The sequence below is a fragment of the Salvelinus fontinalis genome, chromosome 10 (assembly GCF_029448725.1).
Source record: "Salvelinus fontinalis isolate EN_2023a chromosome 10, ASM2944872v1, whole genome shotgun sequence".
NCBI classification, from domain to species: domain Eukaryota; kingdom Metazoa; phylum Chordata; class Actinopteri; order Salmoniformes; family Salmonidae; genus Salvelinus; species Salvelinus fontinalis.
The window spans coordinates 28,990,565-29,013,279 of NC_074674.1; the positions used below are offsets into that span (position 1 = coordinate 28,990,565).

The 22,715-nt window shown below is 42.4% G+C and overlaps 2 protein-coding genes and 2 pseudogenes across 2 annotated transcripts; 2 read left to right on the forward strand and 2 right to left on the reverse strand.

The window, feature by feature from the left end:
* Positions 1–52: 52 nt before the first annotated feature.
* On the forward strand, positions 53–8,898 carry vps51 (VPS51 subunit of GARP complex). Its single transcript, XM_055936399.1, has 11 exons — positions 53–401; positions 2,371–2,500; positions 2,678–2,824; positions 3,598–3,817; positions 4,720–5,641; positions 5,780–5,995; positions 6,141–6,224; positions 6,334–6,468; positions 6,635–6,756; positions 6,922–7,009; positions 7,111–8,898. The coding sequence occupies exons 1-11, from the start codon at positions 204–206 to the stop codon at positions 7,369–7,371; spliced, it is 2,523 nt and encodes an 840-aa protein (XP_055792374.1). The 5' UTR covers positions 53–203; the 3' UTR covers positions 7,372–8,898.
* LOC129863942 (delta(14)-sterol reductase TM7SF2-like) lies at positions 8,613–13,000 on the forward strand (annotated as a pseudogene).
* znhit2 (zinc finger, HIT-type containing 2) lies at positions 12,231–15,254 on the reverse strand. The gene is made up of 2 exons (XM_055936400.1): positions 15,165–15,254; positions 12,231–15,079 (listed from the first exon to the last, which is right to left on the reverse strand). Exon 2 carries the CDS (start codon positions 14,993–14,995, stop codon positions 13,118–13,120), a length of 1,878 nt encoding a protein of 625 aa, XP_055792375.1. The 5' UTR covers positions 14,996–15,079; positions 15,165–15,254; the 3' UTR covers positions 12,231–13,117.
* Positions 15,255–17,265: 2,011 nt separating this feature from the next.
* On the reverse strand, positions 17,266–17,985 carry LOC129863271 (39S ribosomal protein L49, mitochondrial-like; annotated as a pseudogene).
* Between the last annotated feature and the right edge of the window lie 4,730 nt (positions 17,986–22,715).

A 22,715-nucleotide genomic window follows, 5' to 3' on the forward strand; every position in this document is an offset into this window, starting at 1 on the left:
AGGGCCTTAATGTCTTGATTTTGTGTTCCTTGAGTCCTTGCTGCCACCTACTGGCTCGTGTTTTACAAGCATCTCGTCATGACAGTACGGTAATTCTCTTGCAGGTTTGGTAGTGTCGGGGAACAGCTGGTTGTCTGTTTAGGTGGCTGTCAGTTGTATTTAGCTAGCTATTATTTGGTTTGTTTCGCAGATATTCGGTCGAAATGGACGGGGATATTAATGCTACGGCTCCGGGCACCACCCCACCTGACTCCGACCCAGCGCGGAAGCGCAGAGTGCACGGTATGTTGAAGCTCTACTATGGGCTGAACGAGGAAGGAAAGACCGTGGATCAAGCTGAGTCCATGGATCCTTGCGATATCAACGGGCCGCATTTCGATCCTGAGGTTTATCTCAATAAGGTAAAATCCAGTTTCTGTGTCTGGATGCGACACATATAACTCGATATTCACTGACCATAAGACAATACGTGAAAGGCAAAACGTGCTTTTACAGTGGCAAAGGATTGCTATTATTTTACCGTACGAGGGAGCCAACTGCTTGTCTGTCATTGGTGTCACCAAGTGGTGTATATAAACAAGACCCTGGATTGCTGACGCAATGTATTGGCCAATGACAGGCTTCGAAGGCACCGGTCGGCCATATTGGCACTCACCAAAAGATGCAGCACTCCATAGGAAAGAATATAATTCTACATTATTTTTAATTAAATGTATTATAAAAATTACATGTATTTAAGCATTTTTTTGGTGTAGTGGGAACAGAAAGATTTGAACTTTCCAAAAATGATACGTTGTTTGTATATACACTACCGTTCAAAAGTTTGGGGTCACTTAGAAATGTTGTTTTGAAAGAAAATCACATTTCTCTCCATTAAAATAACATCAAATTGATCAGCAATACAGTGTAGACATTGTTAATGTTGTAAATTACTATTGTAGCTGGAAACAGATGATTTTTAATGGAATATGATGGAATATAGGCATACAGAGGCCCATTATCAGCAACCATCACTCCTGTGTTCCAATGGTACGTTGTGTTAACCAATCCAAGTTTATCATTTTAAAAGGCTAATTGATCATTAGAAAACCCTTTTGCAATTATGTTAGCACAGCTGAAAACTGTTGTTCTGATTAAAGAAGCAATAAAACTGTAATTCTTTAGACTAGTTGAGTATCTAAAGCATCAGCAAAACACCAGTCTCAACGTCAACAGTGAAGAGGCGACTCCGGGATGCTGGCCTTCTAGGCAGATTTGCAAAGAAAAAGCCATATCTCAGACTAACCAATAAAAAGAAAAGATTAAGATGGGGAAAAGAACACAGACACTGGACAGAGGAACTCTGCCTAGAAGGCCAGCATCCCGGAGTCGCCTCTTCACTGTTGACGTTGAGACTGGTGTTTTGCGGATACTATTTGATGAAGCTGCTAGTTGAGGACTTGTGAGGCGTTTGTTTCTCAAACTAGACGCTCTAATGTACTTGTCCTCTTGCTCATTTGTGCACCGGGGCCTCCCGCTCCGCTTTCTATTCTGGTTAGAGCCAGTTTGCGCTGTTCTGTGAAGGGAGTAGTACACAGCATTGTACAAGATCTTCAGTTTCTTGACAATTTCTCGCATGGAATAGCGTTCATTTCTCAGAACAAGAATAGACTGACGAGTTTCAGAAGAAAAGTCTTTGTTTCTGGCCATTTTGAGCCTGTAATCAAACCCACAAATGCTGATGCTCCAGATACTCAACTAGTCTAAAGAAGGACAGTTTCATTGCTTCTTTAATCAGAACAACAGTTTTCAGCTGTGCTAACATAATTGCAAAAGGGTTTTCTAATGGTCAATTAGCCCTTAAAAATGATAAACTTGGAATAGCTAACACAACATGCCATTTGAACACAGGAGTGATGGTTGCTGATAATGGGCCTCAGCACACCTATGTAGATATTCCATTAAAAATCAGCCGTTTCCAGCTACAATAGTCATTTACAACATTAACAATGTCTACACTGTATATCTGATCAATTTTATGTTATTTTTATGGACAAAATAATTGCTTTTCTTTCAAAAACAAGGACATTTCTAAGTGACCCCAAACTTTTGAACGGTAGTGTAAATGTATATTTAATTTGTATAGTATCATTTAAAAGTATGCATTAAGGTGTCTGTAATAGAATAAACGTGGCAAAAGCAAATGTAGATATTAATAAATACATTTATATAGCTTCCTAAATATGTTTTACAATGGTGAGGGAGTGCCAAGATAGAGGCTACAAAACACCTGTCATCTAGTGTATATAGAAATGATTGGTGTCATCCAGGTAGTACAGTAGCTGTCTGTTGTCTTCAAAACTGACCTTTGAGTCCTATTGGTGTCTGCAGCTCAGGAGAGAATGTTCCCTCGGAGAGCTGATGGACCAGGAGAGCTGCATGGTGAAGCAGATCCGCTCCTTGGACAGTGACATGCAGACATTGGTGTATGAGAACTACAACAAGTTCATCTCTGCCACAGGTAAGACAATAGGTGATAGTGTATGCAATGCGTTGGACATCATGTTGTTGAATTGGATCATGTTGGTCTCACTCTGTTCTGTGCACATACTGTATACCATGTGATGAAGAGCGTCTGCTAAATGACTTAAATGTAAATGTAAATGAATTAATGAATGTCCTCATCTTCTCCTACTAGACACAATCAGAAAAATGAAGAATGATTTTAAGAAGATGGAGGATGAAATGGACTGTCTCTCTACCAACATGGCTTCTATCACAGATTTCAGTGCACGCATCAGTGGGACCCTTCAGGACCAGCATGCACAGATCACCAAACTGTCAGGTTGGTAATGAAACCCGAGGTGACGCCTCCACCGCCTGAAATGAAAACTAGATAAACAAATCGTATTTCTTGGTCATATATCTATCATTGTAAGACTACTTGTGTGGACTGTGAACCACTTCATAATACGCTACTACTAATTATGTATATAAACCCTAGATTGCTGATGCTATGTATTGGCCATTGAGGCTTTGAAGCCATCCGTTGGCCATATTGGCACTCCCCAGTAGGAGCAGTCCTCCATAGGAATGAATGGAACTCTACAGTATTTCAATTAAATGTTTTAAGGACAAAAGTACATGTATTTAAGTCATTTTTATTGAAGTGGGGATGGTAACAATAGTACAAAAAATAAAAAATACTTTAAGGAAAATGTTTTTATATACATTTTAAATGTTTATTTTTATGTTTAGCTCACATAATATCATTGAAGTATGAATTTAGCTGTCTGTAATAGAGTAAACGTGTCAATAACGAATGTAGACATTAATAAATTCATTTTTATAGCTTTACAATGGAGGACGATTACCAAGATGGCTGGGCAGTGTCTTCAATACAGCGCCCTCTGTCAGTCATCCAGGGTTTATACACATTATTGTCTACTACGGTGTTAAGACAGGCAGCCCAATTCTGATATTTTTTTCACGAACTGATCACTTGACCATCAGATCAGCTCTGAAAAAAATGTGATTGGTGAAAAGACCAATTAGTGGGAAAAATATCTGAATTGGGCAGCCTGTCTAAACGCAGCCCCCCCCCCACCCCTCACCCAGGAGTCCACACTCTCCTGAGGAAGCTGCAGTTCCTGTTTGAGCTGCCTGCCAGGCTGAATAAGTGCCTGGAGCTGCAGGCCTATGCCCAGGCAGTGAGCTCCCATCGCCGTGCCCGCTGCGTGCTGCAGCAGTACAGCCACATGCCCTCCTTCAGGGGCATCCAGGATGACTGTCATGCCATCATGGACAAGTTGGCACAGGAGCTTAGGCAGAAATTCAGGTAGGAGTCTCAGGAAACGTTCAGTTGCTATTCACTTTGGTATGGTTGCAAAACAATGATGTTTTAATTTTAATTTCTGGTTCATATTATATAGCACTAGGTAGGTTTCCATTCACATAAAGAAAATATGCGCATATTCCCACCAGTGGTGTGTTTCCACCAAATTTACTTTTTGTGGATTAAAAATCATGACGTAGTGCACACAAAATGTACTTTTTGGCTTTCGTTTTCATGTACCAAATAAAAATATAAAGTTAAATGTGTTTCCATCGTATTTTCAGCTCTACCGATAGTTTTGTAAAAAAACGGTTTTGTTAAATAGCAAATGTGCCTTCCCTGGTCTTGGCACATGCGCTCTAGTCAACAGCTCACAGATACAGTGTGGTTGATGAGATTATTATGGATACGAGCGAGAATATTTTTATTTGTCAAACGGCAGTCAAGCATCGATCATCATGTCAATAAGACCTTCGATATTTATTGGAAAGGAGCATCAAGCTCGTCACTGTGCACTTTCAGCACCCTATGAAGTTCATATAAACATATTTCATCTGTAGCCTAATAAACTGCATGATTTCCCGAGTCGTAGTGGGAGGACCACACACCATATCATCGCATGACTCCAAGTTTACTTCGATATGATGGTTATTATATTAATATTTGTGCATAAAGGCGTTTCCACCGCCACTTCTCACATAATTAATTGTAATTAACAAAAAGATCCCACCATGTCGCCATTTATAAAATGTAATCGAAACTTCCTGTTTCCATCACAGCTGTTGTGATTTTGTTTTGTACGTTATGACTTTACTCGCATAGAAATTGTGGATGGAAACGTGGTTAATACTACACTATAACTGCATGAATGCCTCATGTTTGTTTGGTGTTGCATGTGTTTGCAGAGATGGAGGTTCGAGTGCGAAGGACCTTTCAGAGTGTGTGGAGCTTCTGCTGCAGCTGGATGAGCCGGCAGAGGAACTCTGTGACAAGTTCCTGAGTCACGCTCAGTCACGATTGGAAGCAGACCTCCTAGGACTGGAGGCGGAGCTGAGACCACCATTGTCCTCTGGACCCACAGCAGTGACAGATCCCTACACTGGCCCCGCCCGCAGATTGTCAGTTGAACCCACTGCTGGATCTCCCACTGGCCCCTCCTCTCTAAAAAATCCCTTCCTCTCTCCCAGCTCAAGGACTGATATTCTGGAATTTATAGACAGAGGTTGCAATGAATTCGTCAGCAGCCTTTGCTTGGTCATTGCCTCGTACCAAGAGTTGTTTGTCAACCGTCCGCAAGAGGGTGAAATGGCCTCCAAAAACATCCCCCAGATGGCTATTGGCAAGTTGCATGCTTTTGTGGATGCCCTGGCCACCCGCTACTTCTTCCTGGTTGAGAGGAGGATACAGGAGGAGAAAAGTGTTGGAGACAACTCTCTCCTGGTCCGGGCTCTGGACCGTTTCCACCGCAGGCTCCAGGCCGTGGCCAAACTGCTGCCTGGGTCTGCTGTGCCCAGCCAGGGGACTGAGATCGTAGTGCGAGCAGCCAGGGAGAGGATCAAGCAGTACCTGGCAGCCCTGCAGAGTTTCTACCTGAACAGCCTGACAGACGTGAGGCAGGCCCTAGCAGCCCCTCGGCTGGGTGGAAGCTCAGCCGGAGGTGGGTCTCATCTAGGGGGGCCAGGTACCGGGAAAGATGCTCCGGCCAGCTTGCCAGAGCTCCTCTCCACTCTGTCTGCCTCCATTCTCAATCAGATCAAGTCAGTCCTGGCATCCGTGCACCTTTTTACTGCAAAGGACATCACCTTCTCCAACAAGCCTTACTTCAAGGTGAGCTAGATGAATATTCATGCTATTGGTGGTTAGTTAGTTGGCCCCATATATTTTTTTAATGCCATTTATGTAACTAACTGTATGTTAACATTGACATCCCGGTTGGATCTTTTTCTCCTCTCTCTCTTTCTTCAGGGGGAGTTTTGTAGCCACGGTGTGCGTGAGAGCCTGGTGGTTAACTTCATTAAGTTTGTGTGCCAGTCCTCGCGTCAGTTCTGTGAGAGTGCAGGAGACCGGGGCGGCTCTACACCCCCTGCCCTCCTACTGCTGCTGTCACGCCTCTGCCTGGACTATGAAACCTCCACCATCACCTACATCCTCACCCTCACAGACGAACAGTTCCTCGTGCAGGTAAATGTGCCAATGAATCTCTGAAGATTTCTTGAAAGCAATTGGTGGGAATGTAAGAAAAAGAAGTCCTCTTTAGTTATGAGAAATGTGTATCACATGCTATTACACAAGCTGTTATATCCTCTTGTTTCTCTTGTGTTCACAGCATCACTCTCCTGTAACTGCAGTCACAGCTTTATGTGGAGAGGCCAGAGAGGCAGCACAGAGGCTACTGAACCATTATGTCAAGGTACACATTTTCCCACCTTCTTACCAACAAATGACTATTGCTGCAAATGGCCACTTCAGGCCTCGTCCTTCTATTTCTCTGCTGACCCCTTCTCTGTTGCTGTGGACAGGTTCAGGGCCTGATCATATCCCAGATGCTGAGAAAGAGTGTGGAGACACGAGACTGGGTCAACACCATCGAGCCCCGGAATGTCCGTGCTGTGATGAAGAGAGTGGTGGAGGATACCACCTCTATTGATGTGCAGGTAAGGCCCGTTATCTATTTAAAACCCTTTGGTAAACATGCTTTACAATGTGGGAAAACTGTAATTACTGTATAATTGTGAGTGGACAAAAGCAACATCAGTGCTAGGAATCTTAACAGCTTTACTACTCCCTGATCTGTCCCTCTCTCCCTGTGTTGCCCTACAGGTGGGTCTTCTCTATGAGGAGGGGGTGAGGAAAGCCCACAGCAGTGACTCCAGCAAAAGGACCTTCTCTGTCTATAGCAGTTCGAGGCAGCAAACCCGCTATGCCCCTAGCTACACACCTAGGTACCTGATCTACAGTTGCCTAACACACAATATGTTTATAATGACATAATATACACTGCATCACAATGTGTGGAGGTTTGGCAGAGGCAGGGTCAGTCAAATGTTAGGATGATTGCTATCTTCCCCAATGGATAAAGATTTAAGAACGGTTTTGTCTCTCTGCAGTGCTCCTATGGATACCAATCTCCTGAGTAACATACACAAGCTCTTCTCTGAGCGGGTTGAAATATTCAGTCCTGTGGAGTTTAACAAGGTGGGTAGTGAGTGGTTTGGACACAGCTCTGGTTCCCTGCCCCCCCTCCATTAGCCTTTTTATTGCCTCAACTCTTTCTGTCTTGATCTCTCTGCTCTCAGGTCTCTGTGTTGACGGGAATCATAAAGATCAGTCTGAAGACGTTCCTGGAGTGTGTCCGCCTGCGTACCTTTGGCCGTTATGGCCTGCAACAGATTCAGGTGGACTGCCACTACCTGCAGATGTACCTCTGGCGCTTTGTCTCCGATGAGAACCTGGTCCACTTCCTGCTCGATGAGATAGTGGGCAGCACTGCCCACCGTTGCCTGGACCCCGCTCCCATGGAGCAGAGCGTCATTGAGGTCATCTGTGAGAGAGGTTAAAGGCTAGAGGTCACATTGGTTGAGGAACTGGTGAAATGCGATGGTGAAATTGAATGGTGTGTAACAGAGTAAAAAAAAAAAAAAAAGAACATTGAAGTCAACTGAACTGGAAGACTTAAAAAATAGGTATTTTGCTGGACACACTGGATTCCCATGATGTAAATGTGGGATCAGTAGGAGGATTAAGGTTACTTACTATTGCTGCATGTAGACAGCCAGACTAATTCTGATCTTTAATTGGTATTTTTACCAATTAAATAAATAACCTAATGTGGCAGGTGTAAAAAGACGCCTGAACGGAGTTCCCACATCTGTTTTTTCAGGGTAAATGGAAGCTTTGGTTAAAAAATATTGTATCCCTGAAAAACGGGAAACATCCACTTTGTACCAACCCCCTGGAGAGAGGATGTGAAAATGTGATTGGTCAAAAGACCAATTAGTGGAAAAAAGATCCGAATTTGGCTGCCTGTCTAAATTAGGATGTTTGGGTGGGGTGCATCTATAATCATTTGTTTGCTAATTACTAAAATTGTAATGTAGTAATATGCTGTAATACAAAAAAGTTACATTCATAAACAGATGAGGTACTGAGTTGCCTCTCCTACCTTCAAGGTCATGTGATCTCAATTATTTTCTTTCTCTTCTCTGTTTTGCACACTTAATTCTGCAGACTAAATTATAATGATTGTGTTACAAGTATTCATCTCTGTAAAGTATGCTATATAAAGTGTCTGTGTTCTAAGTGGGGCAGCAAGTAACCTAGTGGTTAGAGCGTTGGACTAGTAACCGGAAAGTTGCAAGATCGAATCCCCGAGCAGACAAAATAGAAATCTGTCGTTCTGTCCCTGAACAAGGCTGTTAACCCACTGTTCCTAGACCGTCATTGAAAATAAGAATTTGTTGTTAACTGACTTGCCTAGTAAAATATTTTTCAATCATAATTGATTGATTGATCGTAGTTTGAATCAATGACTGGAATCATTGGAAATAATTGGAAATGTGTAACATCAGTACTTCCTCAAATGTCATAAGCATGAGTCCCGTCTCTCGCAACCATTAAGCGCGCAGTCGAGTTAAAAGGTGTACAGTAGACATTTGACCACTTTTCTCGGACGTTTGATAAAGGTGGTCACCGCCCTAGCGTAAATTTGATTGGTTTTAACACTCCCCTCTCCACTCACTTCTGATGGCCATGGCTTAATCTAATTGGTTTAGAGATGGGACATGTTCAGAGGGGCTATTTTGGGGCGGTTCGGTGCACGCGTTCTTATGGTCGCAGTGTGTTTATTGTTTGGAGTATGCATACATGAGGAATACAGGTGAGTGATGCTAGAAATTATGCTACGATGAAAAACCCTTTAATATTGTTGGTTTACGTCCAGCGCAAAACGGTTTACTGTTCCTGGTATCTATTAAAGCGCATGTAATTGTTTTTCTGCTGTGATATAACCTATATATGTTGTATAACCTGTCTATGACTTTGGTAATTAAATCGCCTCGTATCCTTATTACGCTATAGAGAAACTATTTTGGCTCTGAGTTATGTTTTATTTCTCAACATCAACAATACAGTACGACTATTACAGTCTACTAGTCCAAATACATTTAGGCTCCGAAATGGAGCTGCCTATACAGATGTATCTTAGCTTAGTTTAGCTCTCTACCAGTGTCCTCCTTTTAAAATGCTCACAGGAGACAGATCATGAAGCTAAACAAACAAAAATCCTCACAAGCGGAAAGGGAATTTGGAGGGAATTTAGTCCAATAGTGTGTGTTTTATTAAAAATAATACAAATTTTGTAGGTTCACTTTAAAAAGGGATATTGCGCAATCCCATCTCGCACCCACTCTCAGTCAGTCTTCTCAACTCACCTCACTTCTTCTCCCCTGAAGGTGCCACCTGCATCCTTGTCTTCCTGCCCCTGACGGTGCTTTACCTGCTGTGTGTATGTCGCTCCCCTGTGGCCAGCGTGCTCCAGTAGCCCCCTGTCCTTCCCTCCACAGCCCAGCTATGGTACCCCATGGCCCCTGTTCTCATACTGGGCTGGATGACCCTCCAGATCTTCCTTTACCTGCTGCCTATTAGGAAGGTGAGACCAGCTATTAATTAGGAATACCTTTGAGTTCTTGTCGATTGACTGTGTTGTCATGTGAGATTTGGCTGATATACTTGTCTCTGTCTTACCTGCAGCTGTCTGAGGGTATGGAGCTGAAAGATGGATCGAGACTCAAGGACCCCATAAACGGTATTGTAGTGTTGGTGGGTGCAATAGAGCTCGTCAGCTTGTAGTTCTAACTGAGTTACTCTGATTCGTTCAGCCATTCCTATGGGGAAAATGTATGGAGAAAGAATTGGGTTTTTGGATAAACACTTAAAATAAGGTCTGAGGTTAACACATTGGTCTATGATATAATATCAGTCAGTAAACATGACCTTTATGAATATTGAAGACTATGTTTTATGTGTTTTTTTTATTCGTATATAAATGCTTCAAAATGGCAAACATGCATAAAGATGGCGGAATTAAGTTATGACATCATTGTGTTAGCACTATCACAGATTCTTTTTTAAACTACGGAGCGCGATATGTTTCAATGTGATAACAAATCAGCACAATCTACATTTATTTTATTTTTTTCAAATTGTTGCTGTCTTGGAGCTAGAATTGGGATCATGTATACTCTGCTAATCACCATACAAGAAAAGAGTAACGGATAGCAAAGTACAATACGGCGAACTGAGTAAAAGAAGGAATTTGTGGTAAGTGCACAAAGTCTTGTATAACTCACCTTGTGGGGACACAATTCAATCTCATTCAAAATACAATTTTCCCTAAACCTAACCCTAGCTCCTAACCTTAACCCTAATTCTAACACTAATGCTAACCTTAACGCTAAACCCCCTAGAAATAGCTTTTGACCTTGTGGGGACTAACAAAATATCCCCAGTTGGTCAAATGTTTTTTGTTCACTATTCTTGTGGGGACTTCTGGTCCCAACCAGTATAGTTAAACACGTCCATGGGGGCCGCCATCTTTATGCACCTCCGCTATTCACAAAAAGTGACGTTATCTGATGAAGATTATCTCATATGTATAAGATCTCCTAAACCTAAACCTGTGTTTACCACAGACCTTATTTTTGGCATTTATAGAAAAATCCTTCAAAAACTAAATTCCTAAATTGCCCAATGAACCATGGCGGGTTAGTGCCCACAAAAAGACTCCATTACTATTGCTCGCTATAGTAATGCTTTTTAAGCAGTGGGTTCCAATGTCAATCGTCAGTTACCCCTGTGTGTGTATAGTTTCTGGCAGGTTTGATTGATCTGGGTGGAAGGAGTTAACTGGTTATGTTTTCCTTTTATCTACTGCCAGGTGTCCTTGACCTTGAGTTATGCATGCCATTGGTCCAAAGACTAATTTATATTTTTGTAAGCTACTTAGTCCAAACTCTACCTCTTTGTTTTATGATTCCCTCTCCCAACTAATTCTTGTTTTTGTATCTCTTTCTCTCTCTGATCTCCCACCCTTTCTAGCTCTGTTTCTATCGTGCTATCTTTCTCTACAGGTTTTCATGCCCTGTGCATCACAGCTGTGCTGTTGACATTGCCACTATGGCTAGGGATGCCCCTGGGGTATCTCTTTGAGCTGTTGTTGCCCCTGGCAGTGTGTGCTATTGGGGTGTCATTCCTCCTCTCCCTCTACCTCTACATATGCTCCTTCTGGGCCCCTCACCATGCCCTCGCCCAGGGGAGAAACACAGGTAAAGGTGGAGGATTAGGGAAATAATAAATGGAAAATATATAGTTAACAAAATTATACATGAACATGTATCAGAGGTTTTTCTGTATAGGCTCAAGCCTGCTATATCTCACATAGGAAACTCTCTGTATTACTTATTTATGGGACGAGAGCTGAACCCACGGATTGGAAGCTTCGATCTGCAATACTTTTGTGAGCTGAGACCAGGTCTGATTGGCTGGGTGAGTGGAAAAGGATGACTACATTTTATCAAGTTAAATGTAATTGTGTTGATATATATTTTTTTTATCTGATCCAACATACTCTCTTTCAATTAGTTGGTGATTAACCTTGGGATGCTGATGAAAGAGGTGGAGCTACGGGACTCCGCCTCCCTGGCCATGATACTGGTCAACAGCTTCCAGCTGCTCTACGTGGCGGATGCTCTGTGGAAGGAGGTGAGAGGAGGACTGTCCACAGGAACAGTCCACAGAAAATAACAGTGGTAGCAGAGTGATCTCCGATGATGATGCCAATTTTATTTGTGGTGGTACACTACGAATGTATAATTGAGCCCTGAATTAATTCATTACATTTCTGCAGTGCTGTATAATGTTTCATTTGAAAGGAGAATGTGATATTGCAGGAGGCTGTACTGACCACCATGGACATAGTGCATGATGGCTTTGGGTTTGTTAGCCTTTGGGGACCTGGCCTGGGTTCCTTTCACATACGGCATGCAGGCTGACTTCCTGGTGGTGCACCCACAGTCCTCTAGGAGCCACAGCTATAGTCACATTGAATGGTAAGTCAAGTTTCAAGGTGTGGGGCAGTGTGAATGCTTATTTTAATCATTTGAATATTTGGTATATTGTATGTACCCTTATTCATGGTTTGTAATTTTTCTCTTCCTGTTTCCGGTTTTCTCTTCCTGTTTACCTGGCATTAGGTGTTGGGTATTATATCTTCAGAAAATCCAACTCCCCGAAGAACCAATTCAGATGGGACCCTATGCATCCCAGTGTTGCAAGTCGGAATTCAAATTGTTGATTAGAGTTCTGGTATCTCCTGGCATGGCAACATCCACACATATTTTGTTAATAAACTTTTCTTAAATCAGTTTAACAGTTTTGAGAGAATAGATAGAATTTGGTCTTCTCTCTGGCGACAGCTTTATTACTGTCTGTTTCAAATTGTATTTTCCATAATGGATCGAAGTGCAGATATGAATACAGTGGATGGCAGGAAGCACCACAGAGTAGAATCTGGGCCCATTAAAAAGAGCAGATGGAGTGTGAATAATTTGTAATCTGAGCTCTCTCAAATGACTGCCAAAACTGAAAAAAGTTCCCCCGTGCCTTACTGTAGACCTGGAGACTATTGCCACAGCCATGGGGAAGCGCCTTTTGGTGTCAGGCTGGTGGGGCCTCGTCCGCCATCCTAACTACTTAGGAGACCTTCTCATGGCCCTGGCATGGTAAGTACCTAGAAAATACATAAGATCCTCTCTGACAGATTAAGTCTAGTCCTGGACTAAAAAACATGCTCAATAGAGAATCTCTATTGAAAGTGCTTTTTAGTCGAGAAGTAGGCTTAATCTCTGTCCGGGCAACCAGCCCTAAACTCAATTTCAAATGAATAGATTGGTCACATTTCAGTAACTTAGACGTCTAACAGCACTAATCTGAAGTATATTCAAATTATCATGACAATTTATGCATGTATTGAAATTAAGGTAATGTTGGACAATTTCTTTTAGAACGACAGTGTAGGCCCATTTCTTTAATATTGATAACTGAAATGTAAGCCTTATTAGTTTACATGACCTTTATTGCATAGCTGAATTGTAATTAAAAAACAAAACAATAAACATGTCTCAATGGTAACTGCAGTCAGAATACATTTTTACAAAATGGTATACAAACAAATACCAGGCTTGCCCTGAAAACAAGATAATAAAGAGACTCATATTTACTTAACTGTCATAAAATACCAAAATGTTCTCAATCTATTTCTTCAATCAACACACCCTTCACTTTCCCTCTTCCCTTCTTCCAGCTTTCTTCAACTCTTCTCTTCTCCTTCTGCAAAGCACTCCTCTCATCCTCCCTCTTCCTGTGCTCTCTCCATAACCCAGCGGCCAGTCTTCTCACCTCCTGGGCATTGTCAGACACCCAAGCTTGAAAGAACTCACATTTCTTCCCCGCGAGGAAATAGTTCTTTCTCATGTCCCCTTCATCTCCCTCTTTGGGCAGAGCTGCCCTGGCTTGGGATAGCACCATACGGAGTTGGCTCAAAGCTGCCAAGGAGTATCCAACGACATCCTGCTTACTTCTCCCAGTCAGAATATGAGCCACAGCCTCCACAGCCCTGGCTGGGGAACTGGGGTCCTCTCGGTCAAAGTAGCCCCCGGCCAAAATGGCTGCCTCCCCTCCCTCAAGGGTCTCCTGAAGGGAGCTGAACACCCTGCCTGAGCTTAGGGCCTCGGACACAGTGAGAACCATTTGACAAAACTCCTGAGTTACGTTTGACTCGATGTCACCATTGAACAGGCGTAGGGCGAAGGTGTAGCCAAACAGTGCATCGACCAAGCCATGGCGAACAAGAGGGGATGGATGGGATGACAAGGAGCTCAGAGGTGGGATTTTGACATTGATTGGAGGCATACCAGGGGTTGATTTTGGTCCCTTAGCCTTGCTCGCCTCTTTTCTGTATTTTCCCTTACCCTTTCTCTGTCCCTGCTCCTTCCCTGATTTACCCACACTCTCAAGTCTTTTCCCAGAATCCTTGACTTCATTATCCGCAATGACCACAACTTGACTTTCTGCCTCTCTTATTTCACAACTGGATAAACCTGCCCATTCTTCCTTCTGCAGACTCCCCCCCTGTCCTTTATTTGTCTTCACTGTTTCTCTTGTCCTGCTCCCTCCCTGTCCTGCTGCATCATCTCCTGGCTCGACCATCTCCTCCTTCAATACCTCCATCAGAGATTTTTCCCCCTCCTCGTGCTGCTCCCACCAGGGTCTCCACAGGGGGACCAGAGCTCCTACAGCACCACCCTTCACCAGACTCCTAAACTTCTCCTTCTCCTGGCTGCTCAACAGGTCCCACAATGCCTCCTCAGAGAGAGCATCGATATCCAGCCCCGAGAGCCTGTCAGCCAAGTCTAGCTCCTCGGCGCCTTCAACCCCCTCATCGACGTCTCCAACATTTGCAGAAACCACCTGCCCTGCTTCTTCATCCTTGTCTCCTAACTCTTTGAGTTTGTTTAAAATCTCCTCCACATTCCCTTCCCCAGATGATTGAATCTCTGCTAACTTGGAGAGGAGGTCTAAAACCTGTGCTCTTTCCTTTGTCTCCTCACTACCCCCCATCTCCTCCTCAACGGTCTTTAAAACACCCTCCATCCCTCCTTCTGCCCCATCTGCCATATGTCTCAGCCTTAGCAGAATATCCTGCATCTTCTTCCTCCCCTCACACTCTGTTTCTCCAATACATTTCAGCTCCTGTAACACAGACTCCTTATAAAATTCCTCTGAGCACACAGAATGATTTGTACTCCGGTAGCATTCCAGGCCACAGTAAGGTACATTGCATCGTGGACAGGTGTAGTAAAAAGGTTTGCATAAGCACAGCCCACACACTTTGCTTTGTGTTGTGGCATCTGTATGGTCTGCATCTCCATCCTCTTTCCCAGTAGCTGGTGTCAGAAATCCACTGCTATTGGTGGTTCCTCTGGCAGGAAGCTCAATTCCATCTCTAGTGACAGTCTCGGGCTCTGTGTCAGTCCATTCACTGCAGTGTTGCTCATCCCTTGGTCCAATGTCAGTCAACAACTTCCGCACAGATGGAGGGATTCTCTGTCTAAGTATTGGATTCATGATTTTGGGTGGGCAAATTAGTTTCTACTTCTCATTGCATGCTGATGTAATTATGTTGAGTGAAACGATGAAAGTCCAATTTGCCTGAAAGGAAAGACAGATTTTACAACTCCACTTACAGAATTCAATGTAAAATATATTATAACTTGTTTCACTACTATGGCCGTACCTTTAGAAGCCTTCTCAGTACGTCGTCAGACACATGTAAATCCTAATACTTCAATATGTAGTACAGTAATTACAATTTCTTCGGCATTTAATCAGCCTAAAACTATCAAAGAACGCAACATGTGCGACTAACTATTTCGGACTAAACGTTAGTAAAACTTCTGCCGTAAATGGTTTCGGAGTTTGTCGCTATTGGATGACGTCTCCCCGTCGTAAAACGCTCGCAAAAACAAATAACTGCCAGACACGGAAGATAGTTTCCATTAGTTACCACAGCCAGAAAGTAAAAGATGGGCTATATCGTAAAAATGTATGAAAACAACAATTATTTTTGGTCTTAATTTAATGTTATGGTTAGACATAAGATTAGCAATATGGTTAACGCTAGGGTTAGGTTTCAAATCACATTTTAAGAAGATAAATTGTAAAAATAGGCGGGGTGTATGACTTTGTGGCTGTGGTAACTAGTGATCCTAAATTAACTTGCCAGTATGGAGTATTGACTACACCACAAAACAATGAACACCACTGGCGGTCGGTGCCGTTTTTCTTTATGATCATGGCCTTATCTCTATTACAGCATATTGGATGACTGTCATTCATATGCCATTCACCCAGTACAATGTAAAAGGGTTAGTTTTAGGCTACTGCATGAGGTTGCTAAAACCTGGCCTATGAATGAAAGTTTACAACGTAGGTACACACAGGTCAAGAGAAACATTTCAGGGGACAGACGAACACATGGGTAAACAGTGACACATTCAATACCACCTTGCACACTCTTGCATGCATCTAGCTGATCTAGGGTGTAATCATTAGTCCAACAGTTGCAAACAAGTTTCTAATGGACAAATTAAGGTAGGTTTATCCCCGTTTCGTTCCATTAATTTTTTTCTACAGAATTGGCAGAATGAATACACCCCTTATCACGCGTAAACCCAGCTCACTATCATAGCAGCCACGTTGTATTCCTTCTCGCATCTATGCGCTCTCCTCCTCTCACCCTTTTCCCTTCGCTTGTAGACTTTAATGCACAACACATCAGCTGTATGTGACCAGGCAAAAAAAACTTTCCAAACCATATCTTAACCGCTATACACAGCCTATACCGTTGTCGCCATATTAGCTAAAGTAACGTCATAGTCAACATAGCTAATAGAACTAATGAGTTAGTAAACACGTTACAATCATGCAGTAACGTTAGTGTAGTCAGTAAGCAGTTTAGTTAGCACTTACACCTGCAGGCCCTGGTGGTAATACATTTGTAAAACCAAAAGCTTACCCTGACTTGGAAGAGTTTCAGTGTTGTGTTGGATAGTCATAGCCAGCTAGCTAACATAGCATCCATTTGTTTTAGCAGGGTGTTTGAGTAGGCTAAACTAGATAGCTGCATTTGCTAGCTAAGTAAGTGAAAATGAAACTACTTTTTTTTTTAACTAAATCTCTCTCTTGCGGCTCCTTCATTTTAGAAGAAATGTATTTGTTCAAAACTGTTCAACTATTGTCTTTCTCTTTTCGAGTCAACTACTCGCCACATTTGATGCACTGCACTGCAGTGCTAGCTAGCTGTAGCTTATGCTTCCAGTACTAAATTACTTATTTGACCCTTTGATAGGGTGGACAACATGTCAGTTCATGCTGCAAGAGCTCTGATAGGTTGGAGGACACCCTCTGGAAGTTGTCATAATTACTATGTAAGTCTATGGAAGGGGGTGGAACCATGAGTCTCCTAGGTTTTGTATTGGAGTCAATGTACCCAGAGGAGGATGGAAGCTAGCTGTCCTCCGGCTACACCATGGTGCTATCCTACCCTAGGGCTGTTGAGGCTACTGTAGACCTTCATTGAAAAACAGTGTTTTAATCAATTATTTGGTGACGTGAATATTCTTAGTTTTATCTAAAAATTATAACTTTAAATATTTTACAATTTCATTTTTATGAAATTCACTGAGGATGGTCCTCCTCTTCCTCATCTGAGGAACCTCCACTGATAAGCTGTGGTATTATTTTACAGCAATGAATACAAGAATCACACTTCAAACTTACAACTGATATTGTTCCTGTGGATATAAAAACATTTGTTTTAAATAAAGCAGACATCCCCCATAGCAATTGGCCATTTAATGATTCAAATTTGAAGAACTCTTGTCATTTGAGCATAAGGTGTTACATACAAACAAATATAATTGACATGGACATAAATAAACAACTGTCTCTTATTTATCCACTCATTTCAAAATGTTGGGTGCATATAGAAAAGTAAGCACTATTTTTCTTTGACAACTGTTCTGCGACAGTTTACCTCCTCGCCAAAGGTCCACTTAGAATCCCTTCTTCACCAGCAACTCCTTCAGCGCTGTATCAAAGTGATCTTTGACTCGAATTGTCATGGTCACTTCATTGACCTGGGTTGGCAGGTCTTTGCCAGTAAACTGTTGCAGGTACTCCTTAACATTCTTCTCAAAAGCCTGACAGGAGACACAAAAGTAGCAGGATTAATCAGGGTGAAACAACTGCACAGTGACAGGAAAACATAACATTCAACCCAAAGTTGTTGCTAGATAAATACAACAGCTCTTATACTTCTACTCTGGTTTCCAGCCAGTCATACTTACTGATATGCAATTCTGTAGAAGTTTCAATGCTTTGACAGAAGAACACTAGAAATTCTGTCACACTCACCCAGATGTCCCCTTCAACCTTGTCTTGCGGCTGCCATGGGTGAGGTAAGTGTAGACAGGAACATTGTGCATTCGGGAGCGACAGATCATGTATGGTAAAGCAAGAGGCACCTCTATAAAATGTTCGGCTAAAGGGGGTGAGAAAAATAGGAAAAATATTTAATTGAGGTTAATCAACCATAAAGTAAATAGCACCTGATACCCAAGGTGTGTTTGCTGAGACTATGGTCTCATTTGAGAAAAAGTCTGTCCTCTTTCCTCTCTCCTCCATGACATGGTCGAGGAGAGTGTTAATTTGTTTATAGGCTAATGGAAAAGCGTCCGGCCCTCCTCGATAGCCACTTTCATCGAGGATAGTCATGTGTATCCTACCGAGTTCTGTGTAACCTACCGGAGTTCTTTGGAAGAGTTTTGAAAACTGCCACACCCCATTTGAATCAGATATTTCTTTCTCAGAGGAGAAAAGCATGCAAACATTTAAAAACGATCTCTAAAATGTCTAGCACAACAGCTAAATGTGTTTTTAGCACTTTACACATTTCTTTTGGGATTACACCCCTGTAAACTTAATTTGCCTGATGACGTGCAGTGGAGAAGGACCGTTTCATTTCAAACAAGCACATCTCCATACACCTTCCCTCTACTCGCCACCCCTCCTTCATTATCTTTGACTTTTTTCAAAAGGAGGCGAGAGAGGATGGAGAGAGGACACAGGAGTTCAGCAAATCCAATTGAGAAAAGGCCTATGAGAGATGTGTATATGAGACTATAAACGACTAAGTGTTGGCAGATAAATGATGTACAGAACATTAGAAGCGTAAAACAACTCGAACAACAAATTTAAATGTAGTAAGGTATTTGAAGCAGAAGTTGAATCAGTGTGAGAACCAAACCCCATTGCTCTCCATTTGCCTTAAAACAAAGGATAGCATAAGGTGTCAAGCTTCACCTGATGGAGGAGTCCAGCCAAATGGGGAAGGACCATCATGTTTAGGGGGAAAGGAAACTCGTGAAGGTGCTATCAGTCGTTCCACAAATGTGTTTCTGTAGATGCTAATATCCCACTCTTGGCTTCTCAAGCTGGGCTACACAATGTCTGTTTTTGAAGGGAGAAATGTATTCTCGCGTGCTCCTGATAACTCATTTATGAAAAAACTCATTGACAAATGCATTGAAAAGGGATAAGAAGTAGTGTCTGTCATTCAATCCATCCCAATTCCACACATTTATGCAGGGCAAGCCCTAGGGCCCTCTCTTTCTAAAATTATCCACCAAAATTGTTGCAACCCCTGTTACTAGCCTATTCAACCTCTCTTTTGTATCGTCTGAGATCCCCAAAGATTGGAAAGCTGCTGCGGTCATCCCCCTCTTCAAAAGGGGAGACACCTTAGACCCAAACTGTTATAGACCTATATCCATCCTGCCCTACCTTTCTAAAATCTTTGAAAGCCAAGTTAATAAACAGATCACAGACCATTTCGAATCCCACCGTACCTTCTCCACTATGCAATCTGGTTTCCGAGCTGGTCATGGGTGCACCTCAGCCACGCTCAAGGTCCTAAACGATATCATAACCGCCATCGATAAAAGACAGGTCTGTGCAGCCGTCTTCATCGACCCGGCCAAGGCTTTCGACTCTGTCAATCACCGCATTCTTATCGGCAGACTCAATAGCCTTGGCTTCTCAAATGACTGCCTCACCTGGTTCACCAACTACTTCTCAGATAGAGTTCAGTGTGTCAAATCGGAGGGCCTGTTGTCCGGACCTCTGGCAGTCTCTATGGGGGTGCCACAGGGTTCAATTCTCAGGCCGACTCTTTTCTCTGTATATATCATTGATGTCGCTCTTGCTGCTGGTGATTCTCTGATCCACCTCTACGCAGACGACACCATTCTCTATACATCTGGCCCTTCTTTGGACACTGTGTTAACAAACCTCCAAACGAGCTTCAATGCCATACAACACTCCTTCCATGGCCTTCAACTGCTTTTAAATTCTAGTAAAACTAAGTGCATGCTCTTCAAACGATTGCTGCCCGCACCCTCCTGCCTGACTAGCATCACTACTCTGGGCGGTTCTGACCTAGAATATGTGGACAACTACAAATACCTAGGTGTCTGGTTAGACTGTAAACTCTCCTTCCAGACTCACATTAAGCATCCCCAATCCAAAATGACATCTAGAATTGGCTTCCTATTTCACAACAAAGCCTCCTTCACTCATGTCGTCAAACATACCCTTGTAAAACGGACAATCCTACCGATCCTTGACTTCGGCGATGTCATTTACAATATAGCCTCCAACACTCTACTCAGCAAACTGGATGTAGTCTATCACAGTGCCATCCGTTTTATCACCAAAGCCCCATATACTACCCACCTCTGCGACCTCTATGCTCTCGTTGGCTGGCCCTCACTACATATTCGTCGCCAAACCCACTGGCTCCAGGTCATCTAAGTCTTTGCTAGGTAAAGCCCCGCCTTATCTCAGCTCACAGGTCACCATAGCTACACCCACCCGTAGCATGCGCTCCAGCAGGTATATTTCACTGGTCATCACCAAAGCCAACACTTCCTTTGGCCGCCTCTCTTTACAGTTCTCTGCTGCCAATGATTGGAAGGAATTGCAAAAATCTCTGAAGCTGGAGTCTTATATCTCCCTCTCTAACTTTAAGCATCAGCTGTCAGAGCAGGTTCCCGATCACTGTACCTTTACACAGCCAATCTGTAAATAGCACACCCAACTACCTCATCCCCATATTATTACCTACCCTCTTGCTCTTTTGCACCCCAGTATCTCTACTTGCACATCATCATCTGCACATATATCACTCCAGTACTAATGCTAAATTGTAATTATTTTTGCCTCTATGGCCTATTTATTGCCTACCTCCCTACTCTTCCACATTTGCACACACTGTACATAGATCTTTCTATTTTAATTTTCTTTTGCGTTATTGACTGTATGTGTAACGTGCTTCCTCTTTCTCCTCATCCGAAGAGGAGTAGCAAGGATTTGACCAAAATGCAGCGGGTTGTGAATACATAATGAACTTTATTTAACAAGACGAAACTAAACACACGAAGAACACTTGAATAATATTACAAAACAACAAAACGAACTAGACAGACCTAAACTACGAACTTACATGAAACGAAGAACACATGAACAGGAACGACCGAATGAACGAGACGAGACAGTACCATGTGGTGCAACAAACACAGACACAGCAACAATCACCCACAAACAAACAGTGAGAACAACCTACCTTAATATGACTCTCAATTAGAGGAAAACGCAAAACACCTGCCTCTAATTAAGAGCCATACCAGGCAACCCAAAACCAACATAGAAACAGAAAACATAGACTGCCCACCCAAAACTCACGCCCTGACCATCACACACATACAAAACAACAGAAAACAGGTCAGGAACGTGACAGTACGTTTGTTTGTAACTCTGTGTTGTTGTTTTTATCGCACTGCTATGCTTTATCTTGGCCAGGTCGCAGTTGTAAATGAGAACTTGTTCTCAACTGGCCTACCTGGTTAAATAAAGGTGAAATAAATAAATAGGGGATATTTGGTTTGGCCACACCCCCCCCCCCCCTCTTGAATGCGGAGAGAAAAAGTTTAATAGTTAATTTGCTGCAATTCTGTACATTTTGCAATGGGGTGCAGATTTTTTGGGCAGTTTTAAAGCTTATTTCCTGAAATTCTACACATTTTGTCATGTTAATATGTTATCTGAGTGACTAAGAAAATCAAATGGGGGTCAAACAGGGAAATGGTTCCAATCGTTTTTCCACCAATAATTTTTTCCATTGAGGATTTTAGAAACACTTAAAATAAGGGGTGTGCTTTGTGTAGCTCACCCTGGCGTGACGTTTTGATAACCATGTAAATCTCTCTCAGACAAGGTGACTATCAATATATTCTGCTCTATTTACTCTCTGATTCGAAAATGCTAATTTGCATCAAAGTAGAATGAAAAACAGCTTTTATCTCAAGGCCATCAGACCGTTAAACAGCCATCACTAACATTGAGTGGCTGCTGCCAACATACAGACTCAAATCGCTAGCCACTTTAATAATGAATAATTGGATGTAATAAATGTATCACTTGTCACTTTAAACAATGCCACTTTATATAATGTTTACATACCCTACATTACTCATCTCATATGTATATACTGTACTCTATACCATCTACTGCATCTTTCCTATGCCACACGGCCATCGCTCATCCATATATTTATATGTACATATTCTTATTTATCCCTTTACACTTGTGTGTATACAGTAGTTGTTGTGAAATTGTTAGATTACTTGTTAGACATTACTGCACTGTCGAGAACTAGAAGCACAAGCATTTCGCTACACTAATATCAATTTATTCATTACTACATTTAGCTAGCTAGCTAATGTTTGTTACTTCAATTTTAACAATTTCGGCCACGTAAATTATTTTTGAAAGAAGATACAGTATCAGTCAAAAGTTGACAAACTATTCATTCAAGGGTTTTTCTTTATTTTGACCATTTTCTACATTGTCCAATAATAGTGAAGACATAAAAACTATTACATAACACATATAAAAGACGTTTTAAACAAATCAAAATATATATTTTATATTTGAGATAATTCAACAGCTTTGCACACTCTTGGCATTCTCTCAACCAGCTTCATGGGGTAGTCATCTGGAATTCATTTCAATTAACAGGTATGCCTTGTTAAAAGTTCATTTGTGGGCCTCCCGGGTGGCGCAGTGGTCTAGGGCACTGCATCGCAGTGCTAACTGCGCCACCAGAGTCTCTGGGTTCGCCCCCAGGCTCTGTCGCAGCCGGCCGCGACCGGGAGGTCCGTGGGGC

Excerpts from the sequence above, each read along its gene's own strand:
- vps51 (XM_055936399.1), top strand. The coding sequence starts at position 204 with ATGGACGGGGATATTAATGCTACGGCTCCGGGCACCACCCCACCTGAC. Across the intron at positions 3,818-4,719 it reads GAGCTTAGGCAGAAATTCAG|AGATGGAGGTTCGAGTGCGA; the intron begins GTAGGAGTCTCA and ends ATGTGTTTGCAG. Across the intron at positions 6,225-6,333 it reads TACTGAACCATTATGTCAAG|GTTCAGGGCCTGATCATATC; the intron begins GTACACATTTTC and ends TGCTGTGGACAG.
- znhit2 (XM_055936400.1), bottom strand. The coding sequence starts at position 14,995 with ATGAATCCAATACTTAGACAGAGAATCCCTCCATCTGTGCGGAAGTTG.